A 15,109-nucleotide genomic window follows, 5' to 3' on the forward strand; every position below is an offset into this window, starting at 1 on the left:
TAGAAAACCGGAGCACCCAGAGGGAATCCACAGAAACGCGGGTGGAACAAAAACACACCTTGGTCTCTCATGGCAATGAATAGTCATGGATTTGTGTGACCTTCTGTAGCTTAACTGTACAGGAAACAAACCTTCATTTTATACATTTGCTTCATAACAGCTTCAGAAAACATATAAATGAGCAGATGGAAACTGTGTGAAGGATTACACGTACCTTCTGCAAACCTCCAATATCCACAAGTAAATAAACTGAGCAAAAATGAGTGAGATCCAAGTGATCCTGTAAAATGAGCATTGAGATGCCATTGATAGTCTTTCAATACAAGAGTTTAATCTCATGCTCAAGATCATTATCCAAAGAGAACAAAACAAATGCTTCTTGAATAATTAATTATGGTATCATATGGCGCAAATAGATTTAATTCAACGTGGGTTTGATCCTATCCATGAACATGTTTTAAACCTTCCTGAATGGGAGTTTAGCCCCAAGGATCCAGTGCTGCAAGATGTTCAGTGACTGCATCAGTGAACAAGGTCAGTGAGTGATTCAAATGCCATGTTCTACCCACTGCACCACCAACCTCACTCGCCTTTCAGTTCACCATTATCTTGTTGCTCACCTCCCAACACAAGACACATACTTGACATACATGTGCAACAGTCACACCCTCACACACTTCACACTACTGCAAGCCAAGGTGCCTGCACGTCTATTTGCACACGCTGTTAGCAGCCTGACTACGCCAGACCTTATCAGTAAAGCAGATTGCGCCGTAATCACTGGCACACTTCAGTCTCTCTTGCCGAGTAAGGTAGCGGACAACGAAAGGCAGCAGGACCCAACCGGTAGGAGACAGATGTATCTGCATTTCATGACCACTGGTAAGGCAGTGCTGCCCATTATTGGGATGTCTGTTGCTGAGCCTTTGGCCAGCAGAGACACTGAGACTATCAAAGTTGGCAGTTCCCCAAAGCTAAATCTCCTTCTCACGCCCCACCTACCCATCATCCCATGCTCTTTTTATGATTTGCAAGCAAGCAGAAGATGTAAACATGCACATCTTACTTTCTTCCCCGACACACTCACCGCACCCCTGTGCCTTTCTCTCTGCAGATACGCATGATGTGCATCTTAGATCATAGATCATAGAATTTACAGTGCAGAAGGAGGCCATTCGGCCCACCGGCTCTTGGAAAGAGCACCCTACCCAAGCCCACACCTCCACCCTATACCCATAACCCTTGGTCAGACGGAGCGGGAACAGCAGAGAGCAATGATGAAGATAACAAACAGACTATCGTTTGGATTCATTCTCACAGCCAACATTTCAGATGCTGATAATGTGAGTCATTTAAAGGGTGGATAAGGGGTTGGATCTGCACATGGTATTATGCCAACCTGTGACAAGGACAAGGGTAGCATTGATGCCATCTAACCGGAATGCTGCAGTGAACTCGGATGGGCAATTCAATAGGGCAGTGTATTGAGCAAGGCTGATGGGCAGATGCAACAAAATGTTTGGTGCATTTCCAGAAAGTCAATGTCAAGGAGTGTGGGGGTTTCCAGCACCAACCAGTCCGATGAGGAAAGCCTGGACAGGCTAGGTTTGAATCCACTGGAGGTTAGAACAGTAGGAGGTGACTTGGTTTGAACATTTAAGATCCTGAGGGGTATAGCCAGTGTTGATGTGGAGAGGATGTTTCGTCTTGTCGGAGAATCTAGAACTAGGGGGATCACTGTTGAAAAATAAGGGGTCACCGATTTAAAATGGAGGTGAGGCAAAATCTTTTTTCAGAGGGTCGGGAGTCTTAGGAACTCGCTTCCTGAAAAGGTGGTGGAAGCAGCATTTTGAATATTTGTAAGGCAGAGGTGAATAGATTCTTGGTAAGCAGGATGGTGATAGGTTATCGGAGGTAGGCGGGATGCAGATTCGAGGTTACTATAAGATCAGCCATGATCTTATTAAATGGTGGAGCAGGCTCGAGGGGCTGAGTGGCCCAGTCCTGCTGCTTGTTTCTACGTAACTCGACACAAGGCTTTGCCCAGAGCTTGGAGACGATTCCTCTCAGTGTTGACCAATTCCATTAGCACAGGTGCGAACCTAACCAGTGTGTAATTGCTGATTCCGAGTTCGATTCCGGCCTTGTGTGATTTTCTATGTGGAGGTTGCAATTCTCCCCATGTGGGTTTCCTCCGGGTGCTCCAGTTTCCTCCCACAGTCCACAAATGTGCAGGTTAGGTTATTGGCCACGCTAAATTGCCCCTTAGCGTCCAAAGATGTGTATGTTTGGTGAAGTTTTGGTATTCCAGGAACAGGGCGGGGGGAGTGAGCCGAGGGAGGGTGCTCTTTCGGAGGGCCAGTGCAGACTCAATGGGCCAAATGGCCTTCTTCTGCACTGCAGGGTTTCTATGGATTTCTGATACCTCATCTTTCACAGCAGCACAAACAGCTTCCATCAAATATTTGAGTGCAGAAATGGAAGCTCAGACTGGCCTTATGCAAATTCAGCTTACTGCCTTGCACACTTAAACTGCTGCCATCGTGGGTGTGTTTTTTTTCATTCATTTATGTGGGCATTGCTGGCTGGCTAGGCCAGCATTTATTTCCCATCTCTAGTTGCCCATCAGAATGTTGTGGTGCGCTGCATTCTTGAAACGTTGCAGTCCCTGGGGTGTAGGTACACTCATAGTGCTGTTAGGAAAGGAGGTCCAGGATTTTGATCCAGCGACAATGAGGGTGGTGAATGACTTGAAGGGAAACCTCCAGCTGGTGAGGTTCCCAGGTATCTGCTGCTCTTGTCCTTTTAGATGGTTGTGGATGCGGGTTTGGAAGATGCTGCCTCAGTAACCTTGGTGAGTTACTGCAGTGCATCTTGTAGATGGTACACACGGCTGCCACTGTTCATCGATGATGGAGGGGTTCAATGTTTGTGGAAGGAAGAACAATTAAGAGGGCTTCTTTGTCCTGGATGGTGTTGAGTTCCTTGAGTGTTGTATGAGCTGCACTCATCCAGGCAAGTGGAGAGTATTCCATTACACTCTGACTTGTGACATGTAGATGGCGGACAGGCTTTGGGGGGTCAGAAGGTGAGTTTCTCACCGTAGGATTCCTAGGCTAGGATACACCGATATCGCGGCCAAGTGTTGACGCCGGCATCAAAACCGGCGCGCAACGCCAACATCAACGGGCCGCCAGGCCCAGTAATTCTCCTCTTCAGGGGCTAGAACAGCGCCGGAGTGCTGTGCACTGCTCCGGTGAAGAAAGCCGGTCCGACACGGCCGGCCCGGGCCCGTGCATGCATGCCACAGTCGTCTCTGCGCCGGCACATGCACGCGGTCGCTGTCTCCGTGCCGGCCCCTGGGCAACATGGCGGAGCCCTACAGGAGCCCGGTGCGGAGAAACATGGCCCCACCCCCCCCTCCCTGGAATGAGCATGTCCCCCTGGCCACTGTGGAGGCCCCTCATGGAGTCGGAACCCCCCCCCCCGCCCCCACCCCCACCAGGACGGCCCCCGCAGCCAGAATACCAAGGTCCCGCCGGGTGGGACCATATGTAAACCACGACGGCGGGACTTGGCGGAACTCGGCGGGCACTCAGCCCGTCGAGCGCGGAGATTTGCCGCGGGGGCCGAATCTCTGGTCGCCGGAGAATTGGCGGGCCGCGTTGGAGCGGCATGGCGGGATTCTCACGACTCCCCCCCCCCCCCCCCCCCCCCCAGCGATTCTCCGACCCGGAGCGGGCTTGCAGAATCCCAGCCCTCACCTTTGACCTGCTCTGGTAGCCACAGTGCTAATATGGCTAGTCCAGTTCAGTTTCTGATCATTGGTATGGGATTCAGCAATGGTCATGTCATGAGGTGCTGCTTAGATACTCTCTTGTAGGAGATGGCCACTGCTGGCACTTGTGTGGTGCAAATGTAACTTGCCACTTTTCAGCCCAAGCCTGGAAATTGTGCAGGTCTTTCTGCATTTGGGCATGGACTGCTTCATTACCTGAGGAGTCGCTGAACATTGTGCAGTCATCTGCGAACATCTCAACTTCTGACCTTGTGCTGGAAGGAAGATCATTAACAAAGCAGTGATGTCCCGCAGCTGAGATTATTGACCTCCAACCACCACAACCATCTTCCTATGTGACAGGCATGACTCCAACCAGCAGAGAGTTTTCCCCCAATTCCCATTGACTGCAGTTTAGCTGGGGCTCCTTGATACCATACTCAGTCAAATGCGGTCTTGATGTCAAGGGCAGTCACTTTCAGGCCACCTCTGGCATTCAACACTCTTGACCACCTTTGAACCAAGGCTGTAATGAGGTCATGAGCTTGGTGACTCTGGCGGAACCCAAACTGAGCGTCCATGAGCAGGTTATTGCTGAGTAAGTGCCGCTTGATACTATTCTTGGTAATTCCTTCCATCACTTCGCTGATGATGGAGAGTAGGCTGATAGGGCAGTAATTGGCTGGGTTCGATTTTTCCACTTTCTTGTGCACAGAACACATCTGGGCAATTTCCATATTACCGGGTAGATGCCAGTGTCGTAGCTGTAGTGGAAGAGGTCAAGTATGTTTTTTCCTCTTGTTGGTTCCTTCGCCAGTCCCAGCCTAGCAGCTGGGCCCTTTAGGACCTGACCAGTTTGGTCTGTGGTGGTACTACTGAGCAACTCTTGGTGATGGACATTGAAGTCCCCCACCGAGAGCATATTCTGCACACTTGCCACCCTCAGTGCTTCCTCCAAGTGGTCTTCAACATGGAGGACCACTGATTATCAACTGATGGTGGCAGGTACGTGGTAATCAGCAGGAGGTTTCCTTGCCCATGTTTAACCTGATGCCATGTGACTTCATGGGGCCCAGAGTGGATATTGAGGACTCCAAGGGCAGCATGGTAGCCCAGTGGTTAGCACAGTTGCTTCACAGCTCCAGGGTCCCAGGTTCGATTCCTGGCTTGGGTCACTGTCTGCGCAGAGTCTGCACATTCTCCCCGCGTCTGCGTGGGTTCCTTTCGGGTGCTCCAGTTTCCTCCCACAATCCAAAGGTGTGCAGGTTAGGTGGATTGGCCGTGCTAAATTGCCATTCGTGTCCAAAAAGGTTAGGTGGGGTTACGGGGATAAAGGGGATAGGGTGGAGGTATGGGCTTAAGTTGGGTGCTCTTTCCAAGGGCCTGTGCAGACTCGATGGGCCGAATGGCCCCCTTCTGCACTGTAAATTCTATGATTCTATGATTTCCCTCCTGCCTTCATACCACTGTGCCGCCGCCATGTTTGGTCTGTCCTGCCGTTGAGACAGGACATACCCAGGAATGGTGGTAGTGGTGCCTGGGACATTGTGTGTAAGGTATGATTCTGTGAGTATGACTATGTCAGGCTGTTGCTTAACTAGTCTGTGAGACAGCTCTCCCAACTTTGGCATAAGCCCTAGATGTTAGCAAGGAGGACTTTGCAGGGTCGACAGGGCTGGGTTTGCTGTTGTCGTTTCCAATGCCTGGGTAGATGTTGGGTGGTCCGTCTGGTTTCATAGCGGTTGAATACAACTGAATGGCTTGTTAGGCCATTTCAGAGCCAGCCATATTGCTGTGGGTCTGGAGTCACATGTAGGCCAGACCAGGTAAGGATGGTAGATTTCCTTCCCTGAAGGGGCATCCATGAACCAGATGGGTTTTTACGACAATCGACAATGGTTTCATGGTCATCATTAGACGATGATTAATTCCAGCTATCTTATTGAGTTTATATTCCACCACCTGCCACAGTGGGATTCGAACCTGGGTCCCCATCATTACCCTGGGTCTCTGGATTACTATTCCAGCGACAATACCCCTACACAACCGCCTCCCCTAATAATAAATAACAAAGTGTGCAAAGGGATTTGCAGATTTCCACAGCAGTCAGCAACCTGCCTTCCACCAGATTACTAGCACAGTCTAGCCACCACTCTGACCGTGACTCTTTGCTCAGGAAGGTGGAACTCATCCTTCCAGCCCTACCTCCCCAACAGCACCCTTCGTGTTGCCTGTCAGTCCGCCAGCCCAGACTGCTGTCACCCATGTCAAGATGGTGGGGTCCTCCACCAGGGCTTCTAGGCTCAGAGCTGCTCAAGGTCGCTCACCATCTGCAATCTCTCCTGCTGAAAATGTTCCACCAGCCATGCAACAGCCCCTGTACAGGAGTGACATTCACTGCTATCGAATGTCAATGATAATTTTCAATAATTTTCCATTTTGAAGAGATTATAACTTCTTAAAGTAAGTCTTCACTTGAAGGAGTGCATATTGGATGCATAACTCCATTGTGAATTCTAAGGATGAACTGATTGCTGAGTTCAGACAAGCAGATGGTACTACAGCTGGAGTCTGGATTGTTGTGTAATTCTCAGCATTCACACTGCTTTTCCGTGACTCCAACACATTGAGAGCATAATGCAAAGTGTGAACGGGGACAGAGGCCAATATACAAGGGTGGCAAGAATAGGAAGGTTTTCTAATTAATCCACAGTGAGTCTGTTTGTTTGGAAAAAACATAATGGTTCCACTCATACAATCCTTGACGTGGATCCAAAATATCTTTCCTTGCCTACTATTCAAGTGGCTGGGTTTCATATGAATCTGGTCAACTTCCAACCTGATTAACTCCACTTAATTCTCATGTTCTGTTCGAGTTCCTGTGTGGATTAGAGGTACAACGGGCTGGATTCTACAATTGCCGACGCAGGAATCACACTTGGCGATTAGCCGGAGAGTCCATTTTTACATCGAAATCGGGGGCGGCACCGTTTTTCAGATGCTCCGCCTCCTCAAAAATGGTGCAATCGTTGAGTACGCCGCTTTTGTGAGGGTCACGAAGAATCCAGCACGAGTTTCCAGGATACAAAGAAATAACATTTATTTACAATAACATATATATAAACAGCAGCAGCAACTTCCCTTGCTGCTCACTCCTCTCTCTCTGCTGGTTCCAAACTGGCCAGCTCTATTTATGCAGGGCATCTGCTAATGATTTCTCCACCGCCCCCCCCCCCCCCCCCCCCCCTCATTGGGGAAGCTCATACACCCATAGGATTGTGGGATTGCCATTACTCCCCAGCCAATGGTAAGCAGGCAGGTTATAACAGTCGCACACTGTTGGGACGGTAACAGGACATCAACTGAGGCCCTCCCCTGATGCTCCGCCCCCGACAGGCCGACTTCCCGACTGCGTCGGTGGCGTGTGCTCACAGTTTCCTCGCGGGAGGCTGTGGACAGTGTCCAGCGCCGCCACCGTCGGTGGGGGAGGGGGTGCCGTTCCATTGGCCGGGGAGGGGGTGGAGTGCGAAGGGGTTTACAGTGGGGCACGTCTGGCTGGCCGCGTCCGCGCGGCTTGGGCCATGTTGTGCGACGCGGCCGCCGCAGGATTTGAAGTAACCAGCTCAGTTCCAATCTTATTGCATGCTGTCTTATATAAAGCAGAAGTTTAATAATATTGTAAGAGGAATAATATCCAGTCTACTTAATATGCAGATTCATCATTTTCTTTGTTATCAACATCCTGGGGGTTACCATTGACCAGAAACTGAACTGCGTCAGCCATATAAATACAAGAGCAGGTCAGATGTAGGAATCCTGCAACGACTAACTCACCTCCTGACTCCCCAATGCCTGTCCACATTAACGAGGCACAAGTCAGGAGTGTAATGGAATACTCTCCACTTGCCTGAATGAGTGCAACTCCAACAATACGCAAGAAATTTGACACCATCCAGGACAAAGCAGCCCACTTGATTTGTACCCCTTCCACAAACATTCGCTTCCTCCACCACTGATGTACAGTGGCAGCTATGTGCACCTTGTACAAGATGCAGGAATGCACCAAGGCTCCTTAGGCAGCATCTTCCAAACCCACGACCACTGCCGCCTAGAAGGATATAAAAAGGAACAAAAGCTTATATTTATATCGAGCCTTCAATGTAATAAAAGGAGGTCTTGTGATGCGGTGAGTCAGAAGCTCTGGGTTCAAGTTCTACTCTAGGACTGGTTGGCCAAGACAGTGCGTTCATAACAAGGCAAAACAGGTGGAGTATCAACTTGGAAATACTTCCAACCTACACCAAGGGCAGGCGGCAGTAACAGTGGGAGAGATTCCTGGTTAGTGACGTGATGGAAAGGAATTGGAGCCTCTACCATCATTAAAGATGGTTCCAGGCTACAAAGGATTTATGCTGCTACAGCAACTCGGACTCTTTGGTGGGTAAGTTGGTTGGGTGGTGTTGCTCGTTGTGTTCTCTCTTTAATTGGCTCTGTGTATGGCGGTTAATATGGTCGCCGTCCTTAATTCTAATTATGTTTGCTCAAGAGTCGCCAGGTATCTGTCGATACCGCCACAAGGTTCAATACCGAATACTGATCAAAGACTCGATACACCAGTCAGTAAGTTTGAAATCAATGCTCATTTATTTACATACACAGTCAATTATACTCATGCACAAACTCTACCAACTAAACTATCACTACTACTAAAGCCTATATTTAGCTTCGGGCGCCCACTCAGTCAGAGGAACAATGGCTGTTGTCCGGTTCTGAGGCTGCTGGGGTCGAGCGGGTACGGAATAGTAGCTAGGAGCGTCTATCTCGTAGCGTGCATTGACTTTGGACTTAATTTTTCTGGTGCAGCTGCTAGGCAGGCCTCTCGTCACTGAGAGCCAAGGCCAAGAAGAACGATTCTCTCTTGGGGGCATCTTCTTATACCCAAAGGGGGCTTCGGCGCTTTTGGGCAGGCCTTGAACTTGGTCCCAATTAATTGGACCGCATTCTGATCATTGGCATCGATTTCCTCCAATAAAGGGGTGGCTGCCCTGATTGCTGGGCGGGCCCTAGGTGGCCGTTGGCCTGCTTTGTTCTAGTCTCCTCTGGCGCTGGGGTGTCTGCTTTAGTATCGTTTACCTAAATGTTTCTCTTTTGTCCCCGGTGATGGCTCATTAGTATGGTAATGGCTTTGCAGTATCGGTCTTGTCTGGGAGCTACAGCTCCAATCAAAGACAAACCTTGCACCTGCTTGCTTTCTCAGCATTGTCCATTTTTCCCTTCATTCTCTGCAAAGTGTCCATTTTGTAATCGGGACGTGGCCACCCCAGGTGGCTACAGTGGTCAGTCTGGATCAGATTCATTGAATTTATAGTGCAGAAGTAGGTCATTTGGCCCGTTGAATCTGCACCGGCTCTTGGAAGAGCATCCTACTGAAGTCTCAGTGGATTTGCAGTGCTTGCTCACGCTGTCCACAATGGAATACTGGAGCAAGCTGTTTCTTCCCCCTGGTGAGTCTCCAACATGTAGCATCTTAAAGAGGTAATAATAATAATAATAATTTCACCATGGTTTAAACATAGCTAACTGATCATCTGATGCACGCTGGCAAGGGAGCAACGTTAAAAAGCCTTATAAGCATTCACTTCTGATCCCACTAAACAATAGAATCCTATGTATCAAATACTATCTGTGACGCAGAATTCTTAATTAACATTTTAACCTGTATAAAACATTGCAAAAATAAATCACTTTTGACCAACCATTCTCTGGATTTGTAACATCAAATTAATTTTATAGGTCAGCTTAATGATTTTAGTACAAATCATTTAATGTGTATTTAGATTTTAGATGGTCATCATGTGCTTTATCTTCAACTCGATCAGTAATCCAAGACTGAAGACAGCTATAAAAAAGCAAGTCGAGCAATAGGATCAATTCAAGTGTCAACAGCACAGGATTCGATCCCTTTGAGGCTGGAGTGGATTCGGGAACTACCTCCTTGCGTTGCCCATGGTGGAGATCGTGGTGCTGTGGGCCAGACCTGCCCTAGGGCAGAGAGCTAAAGAAGAAGTCTGTGATAAAACATCCCAAGGTGCTTCACTGGGGCATTTTAAACAAACTATGACAACGAGCCCAGAGGAGATGTTCTGAGCAAAAGCTCAAGGAGGTATGTTTTTAAGGAGTGCCTGCAAGGAGAGAAGCAGGGTCCAGAGACAGAGAGATGTAGGGAGAGTAGTCTAGAGCTTTGGGCCTCGACAACGTGCCTGCCAACGGTGGAGCAATCAAATCTGGGATGCCCAAGTGGCCAGAATTAGAAGAGCTCAGCTGTCTCAGAGAGTTGGAGGTTTGAAGGAGATGATGGGAGTGACAAGGCTATGGTGGTATTCAAAAAGAGGATGAGAATTTTAAAATCAAGGTGTCGCTCGACCGGCCGAACATATGGGTGATAGGTGAACAGGGACCGAAGATATGGTCAACTGAATTTTGGATACCCTCAAGTTTACAGAGGGTAGAATGTGGGAGAAAAGTCAGCAGTGGGTAGGAATAGCCACGTCCAGAGCTAACAGAGGCATGGGTGAGGATTTCAGTAGCAGAGATGCTGAAACAAGGCTAAATACACAAATGTGGAGAGACAGAAGGAACCTTTTGGTCAAGTTAGCCTGCCTCTGAAGAAAAACATTGTTACTGTCTACAGGAGCTGCAGCTGTATCCTTTACATTGGTTAAATGGGCAGTCTTGTTGGAGAAAATAATGCCTCAACTGCAAGCTGTGCACCTTTCAACCCTCAGTATAGTGATTGCTGTCAGGGCCGTAATATAAATGACACATAGGGAAAAGCCAGGTAGTCCATACTTGGCTTTCTAAGTCTCCATCATGGCCGCAGCAACACCAACAGCAATTGTAAATAGTCGTCAGTGGCAGAACGCCCAGGGCATTGTAAGACCTCATGATTGAGTAGCAAAGGGACGGCATGTGGCGCAGTGGTTAGCACTGGGACTGCGGCACTGAGGACCCGGGTTCGAATCCTGGCCCTGGGTCACTGTCCGTGTGGAGTTTGCACATTCTCCCCATGTCTGTGTGGGTTTCACCCCCACAACCCAAAGATGTGCAGGTTAGGTCGATTGGCCACGCGAAAATTGCCCCTTAATTGGAACAAAAATAATTGGGTACTCTAAAATTAATTTTTTTTTAAATGATTGAGTAGCAAAGAGCCTCTTCATTTTACTCTTGGTGGAAGAAGGCGGTGGATTGCAAGGATGGATGCTTTGGGTGGCCAAGAGAGCAAGATGTCAGATCATACAACAAAACCTCAAGGAATACATTCAACCAGAGTTGACAGTCTACTGTAAATAGGAACAGTCCTGAATCACAATGATATTTTACAACAATATTTTTGTATACATTTCTCTAATGTCAGTGAAAATGTCAGCGTTAAGTTTGGCTGGAATAAATACGTGCTGACCTTTCCATTAACATTAGTGAGAGAGCAACCAGCAACTGCTAAGACACCACGCCATGTTCCCTGTTTCGTGTGTGACCGACCATTAGCAATGAGGAGAGAATAGACTGAATAAACTGGGATTGTTCTCCCTGGAGAGACAGAGGCTGAGGGGCAACCTGATAGAGGTTTAGAAAATTACGGTGAACAGTTGGAGGCTTTTTCCCAGGGCGGAAATGACAATTACAAGGGGGCACAAGTTCAAGGTGCGGGTGGGGGGGGGGTATAGTGGAGATGTGCAAGGCACGTTTTTTACACAGAGGGTGGTGGTGGCCTGGAATGCACTGCCAAGTGAGGTGGTTGAGGCAGATACGTTAGTGACCTTTAAGACTTATCTGGATAGGCATGTGAACAGACGAGGTAAGGAATGATACAGGCAGTTGGTCTAGATATGAATCGTGATCGGTGTAGGCTTGGAGTGCCGAAGGGCCTGTTCCTGTTCTATATTGTTTTTTGTTCTTTGTTTCATAGAATTTACAGTGCAGAAGGAGGCCATTCAGCCCATCGAGTCTGCACAGGCCCTTGGAAAGAGCACCCTACTTAAGCCCCACGCCTCCATCCTATCCCCGTAACCCAGTAACCCCACCTAACGTTTTTGGACGCTAAGGGCAATTTAGAATGGCCAATCCACCTAACCTGCACATCTTTCAACTGTGGGAGGAAAATGGAGCACCCGGAGGAAACCCGCACACACACGGGGAGAACGTGACGCTCCACACAGACACTGACCCAAGCCGGGAATCGAACCTGGGAGCCTGGAGCTGTGAAGCAACTGTGCTAACCACTATGCTACCGTGCTGCCCCCACTATGCTGCTGTGCTGCAGTTACCGTGCCGATCACCACGCAATGTAGAAAAGATTGAAAGCAATCCATTAAAAGCACAAGAATGGTGCTCTGGACTTTTACCCAGAGCAATGAAACGGTTTCCTGAAAGTCACAGATTCCTATTTAAAGATAGATGTTTTATTTAATGAATATTGCCATTTCAGGAAACATCTCAGAAGACCCAGCTGTCATCACATTACAAGCAACAAAATGGTGATGTTTTTAGGGCATAATGACATTTTCTAACAGGATTTACACCAGCGTGAAGTGAGATTTGTCATTGCAATGGTTATTGAGTAAGCCTAAAGATAAATGTGCTGATGGCTTTCGCTGGTTGCCTTGCTGCCTTTTAAAAATAGAAATAATTATCTTCAGGCGGAGAGCTTACTGTTATTTTGACCTGCTTGACTTTTATTGTGACTATTGCTCATGTTTACAACAGGGCTTTCATTTACTTCCCTAATCTTTAGCACACATTGGAGTGCTCCAGTAATAATGGTCTGTGAAGTCAAATGTCACTCATTCCCTCATCATTCTCCTGGGATAATAGTTTATTTCCACCACAGGAATCAGCCTCTGAGGAGGTGATCGGTCTTCAGTACTAGTAATCCTTCCAACTTGAATTGGAAGGTATTTCTGATTCAAAATAAATCTCCCAATAAAGCTTTTAGGTAGTGTATCTTTCCCCCTGCCTAAACCAACACAATTGGTGTGACTTTTGTCCTGTGAAGTACTAAATAGCAGCCTTCCCTTTTCTGAATCATTAGCCATGCGGAGATTCGATAAAAGACCTGGCATTTTAAATAATGGGGATAATCTACCCTAAATCATCTGTGGAAAGGTTAGATAATGGGGAGGAATGTTGACTTTGTACTGTTGCTCTTTTTAACTGGATACTGATATGACACTTATTAATGATGATATTGCTTTTCAGAGTCGCCAGGTATCAAATGATACCACCACAAGGTTTAACCGGATATCGATCAAAGACCAAACAACCAGTTAGCCAGTTCAAGTTCAATGATAGTTTGTTTACACACAAGAATTACTTCGACATGCAACATAAAACACTACAAGCTAAATTACATTGAAAACGACAACAACCTGTACTTAACTTCAGGCACCCGGCTTTATGCAGAGGAACAAGGCCTTTGTTCGGATCTTGCGTGGCTGGGTCTGGAGAAGTGACTTCGTTTCTGCTGGGCTCATCCGTCTGGTAGCGATCGTTGGTCTTGAACTTGTCTTCTGGTCGTGATGCTGCCCTTGGTTTTAGGCGTAGGTTGGGGCCAAGAGAGACTGAACACATGGCAGTGTCTGTTTTTATTCTTCAGGGGTTTTACGCTCTTTTGGGTGGTCCTTAGCTTTGGACCCAATAATTCGGCAGGCTTCGATTACTGCTTTCAATTTTGGCCAATAAGGGGCGGCTACCTTGATGGCAGGGCATGTCCTGAGCGGTCATTGACCTTGGCTTTTTGGGCTCCCTGAGCAAAGGGAGTGGCGCCGATGAGTCTGTTTCTGTATCTGTTACCTGAGTACAGGTCTTTTGTTCTGGGGAAATGGGCCATTAGAATGCAAAGTAGCTGGGGGTTTCAATAGGATTTAGTTATCTGAGTTGCCAATATACATAAGCTCTGAGCGGCTGAGTCCTGGGTTGACCATATTTCCCATGGTCCTTTGCAGGTGGCCATATTTACCGGGATCCTTTGTAAGTGGCCATCCCAGATGGCTACAGTACCTTTACAAAATCAATGGAGAAGTGATTAAGTCTCATGTTATTGCTAATTATTACTAGTTTGCCTTCCAGTACTAATCTCCAGATGGAATGTCCTCAGTTGCTTTCTCTGAACCCTGAGGAGCCTCAATTCTCGGATGAGTGTGTTTCAGGGGTTAATTGGCACAACATCTCATTTCTATGAGCCTTGTCTACCTTTGTGGTCTCAGTAGATGGGCTTGCTGAGTCAAGAATGTTAAATATCTAGACTTCTGTGTCTGTCCATGGCTATGTGGCGCAGATTCTGCTGGCATATAACTAGCATCCATGTTGCTGCCAACATTACGGCTCACCCTTTTACCCAGAAATGGATAATGCCACTTGTGTTCTCTATTGTGTAGCCAACCCATGGTTACTTACAGAGTATCATTATAATTGCTCATTAGACTTTTGTTAACTGTGCTCATAGAATGCGATCCTTCTCTTGTTTGTGACCTTACACACCCAATGAAAGTGATAATGTGCCTCTTCATCTAGGCTTTGCTCACTGTCTATTCATTTGCGCGTGTTTTTTTCTGTTGCAAGACTGTGGAGCGCGTTAATCAGTGGCAGCATGTGTGGGATATATCTTCACATCATCCATTTCAAATAAATACCAGAGGAAAGAACTTGGTGCCAAAGAATTTGCAGCTTTCTGTATCAACAACTGAGCATAATCACACTTTTTGTTTGCTATGAAGCTCTCTGGGTGAATGCTGCAAGTTCCTGAGTCCCTGTGTAGGCGCTTAGTGAAGGCACAGGCTTCTTTCATTTTGATAAATAGTAGAGCAAAGAGCAACTTTGGAACACTTCACAACAGCTCTTTGTATTTCAAAAGATATGCAAGAATTGAGGCCCCTCCAAATTTCTTCTATCAGTCACATCATGTTCAACTTGGGAGTTTGTGTTTCTCTGAGTAATTGTTTTGGTCAGTTAGACCAGCGGAAACACTTTCTGAAGGAATCACAGAATGGTTACACCACAGAAGGAGGCCATTCAGCCCATCTTGTCTGAAGTTGCTTACCCTGGAACCATTTTCATGAAGATTTTCCGCACTCCCTTCTGTTGCCGTCACCTACACCAATTGAGACTGAACCACTGTTCTCTACAAGTTGAACATTTCCCCCTTGCTTTTGTACTCTGCACCCCTATTGATAAAACCGAGGATGCTGCTATTTCATTTTAATTTTCATTTCGTTGTGGACTTTGTGTTGTCCTTTTATGTATTTTCTTTTGTTTTATTTTATTTTCATGTCCTAA

General features: G+C 47.3%; 1 protein-coding gene across 2 annotated transcripts in view; it reads right to left on the reverse strand.

Moving 5' to 3' along the window:
• gldn (gliomedin) overlaps nucleotides 1-15,109 on the reverse strand; it is a 206,503-nt gene that overhangs the window by 63,864 nt on the left and 127,530 nt on the right. Inside the window, exon 1 of one of the 2 annotated variants that reach the window (XM_038813342.1) lies at nucleotides 215-305. The exons of the other annotated variant lie outside the window; for it this stretch is intronic. Within the exon in view, the coding sequence (XP_038669270.1) occupies nucleotides 215-295 (81 nt within the window). The 5' untranslated portion in view covers nucleotides 296-305. Of the gene's footprint in view, nucleotides 1-214; nucleotides 306-15,109 lie in introns of those variants that run through there. 2 annotated transcript variants of the gene reach the window in all.

This window comes from Scyliorhinus canicula, chromosome 12 (genome assembly GCF_902713615.1).
Source record: "Scyliorhinus canicula chromosome 12, sScyCan1.1, whole genome shotgun sequence".
NCBI classification, from domain to species: Eukaryota; Metazoa; Chordata; class Chondrichthyes; order Carcharhiniformes; family Scyliorhinidae; genus Scyliorhinus; species Scyliorhinus canicula.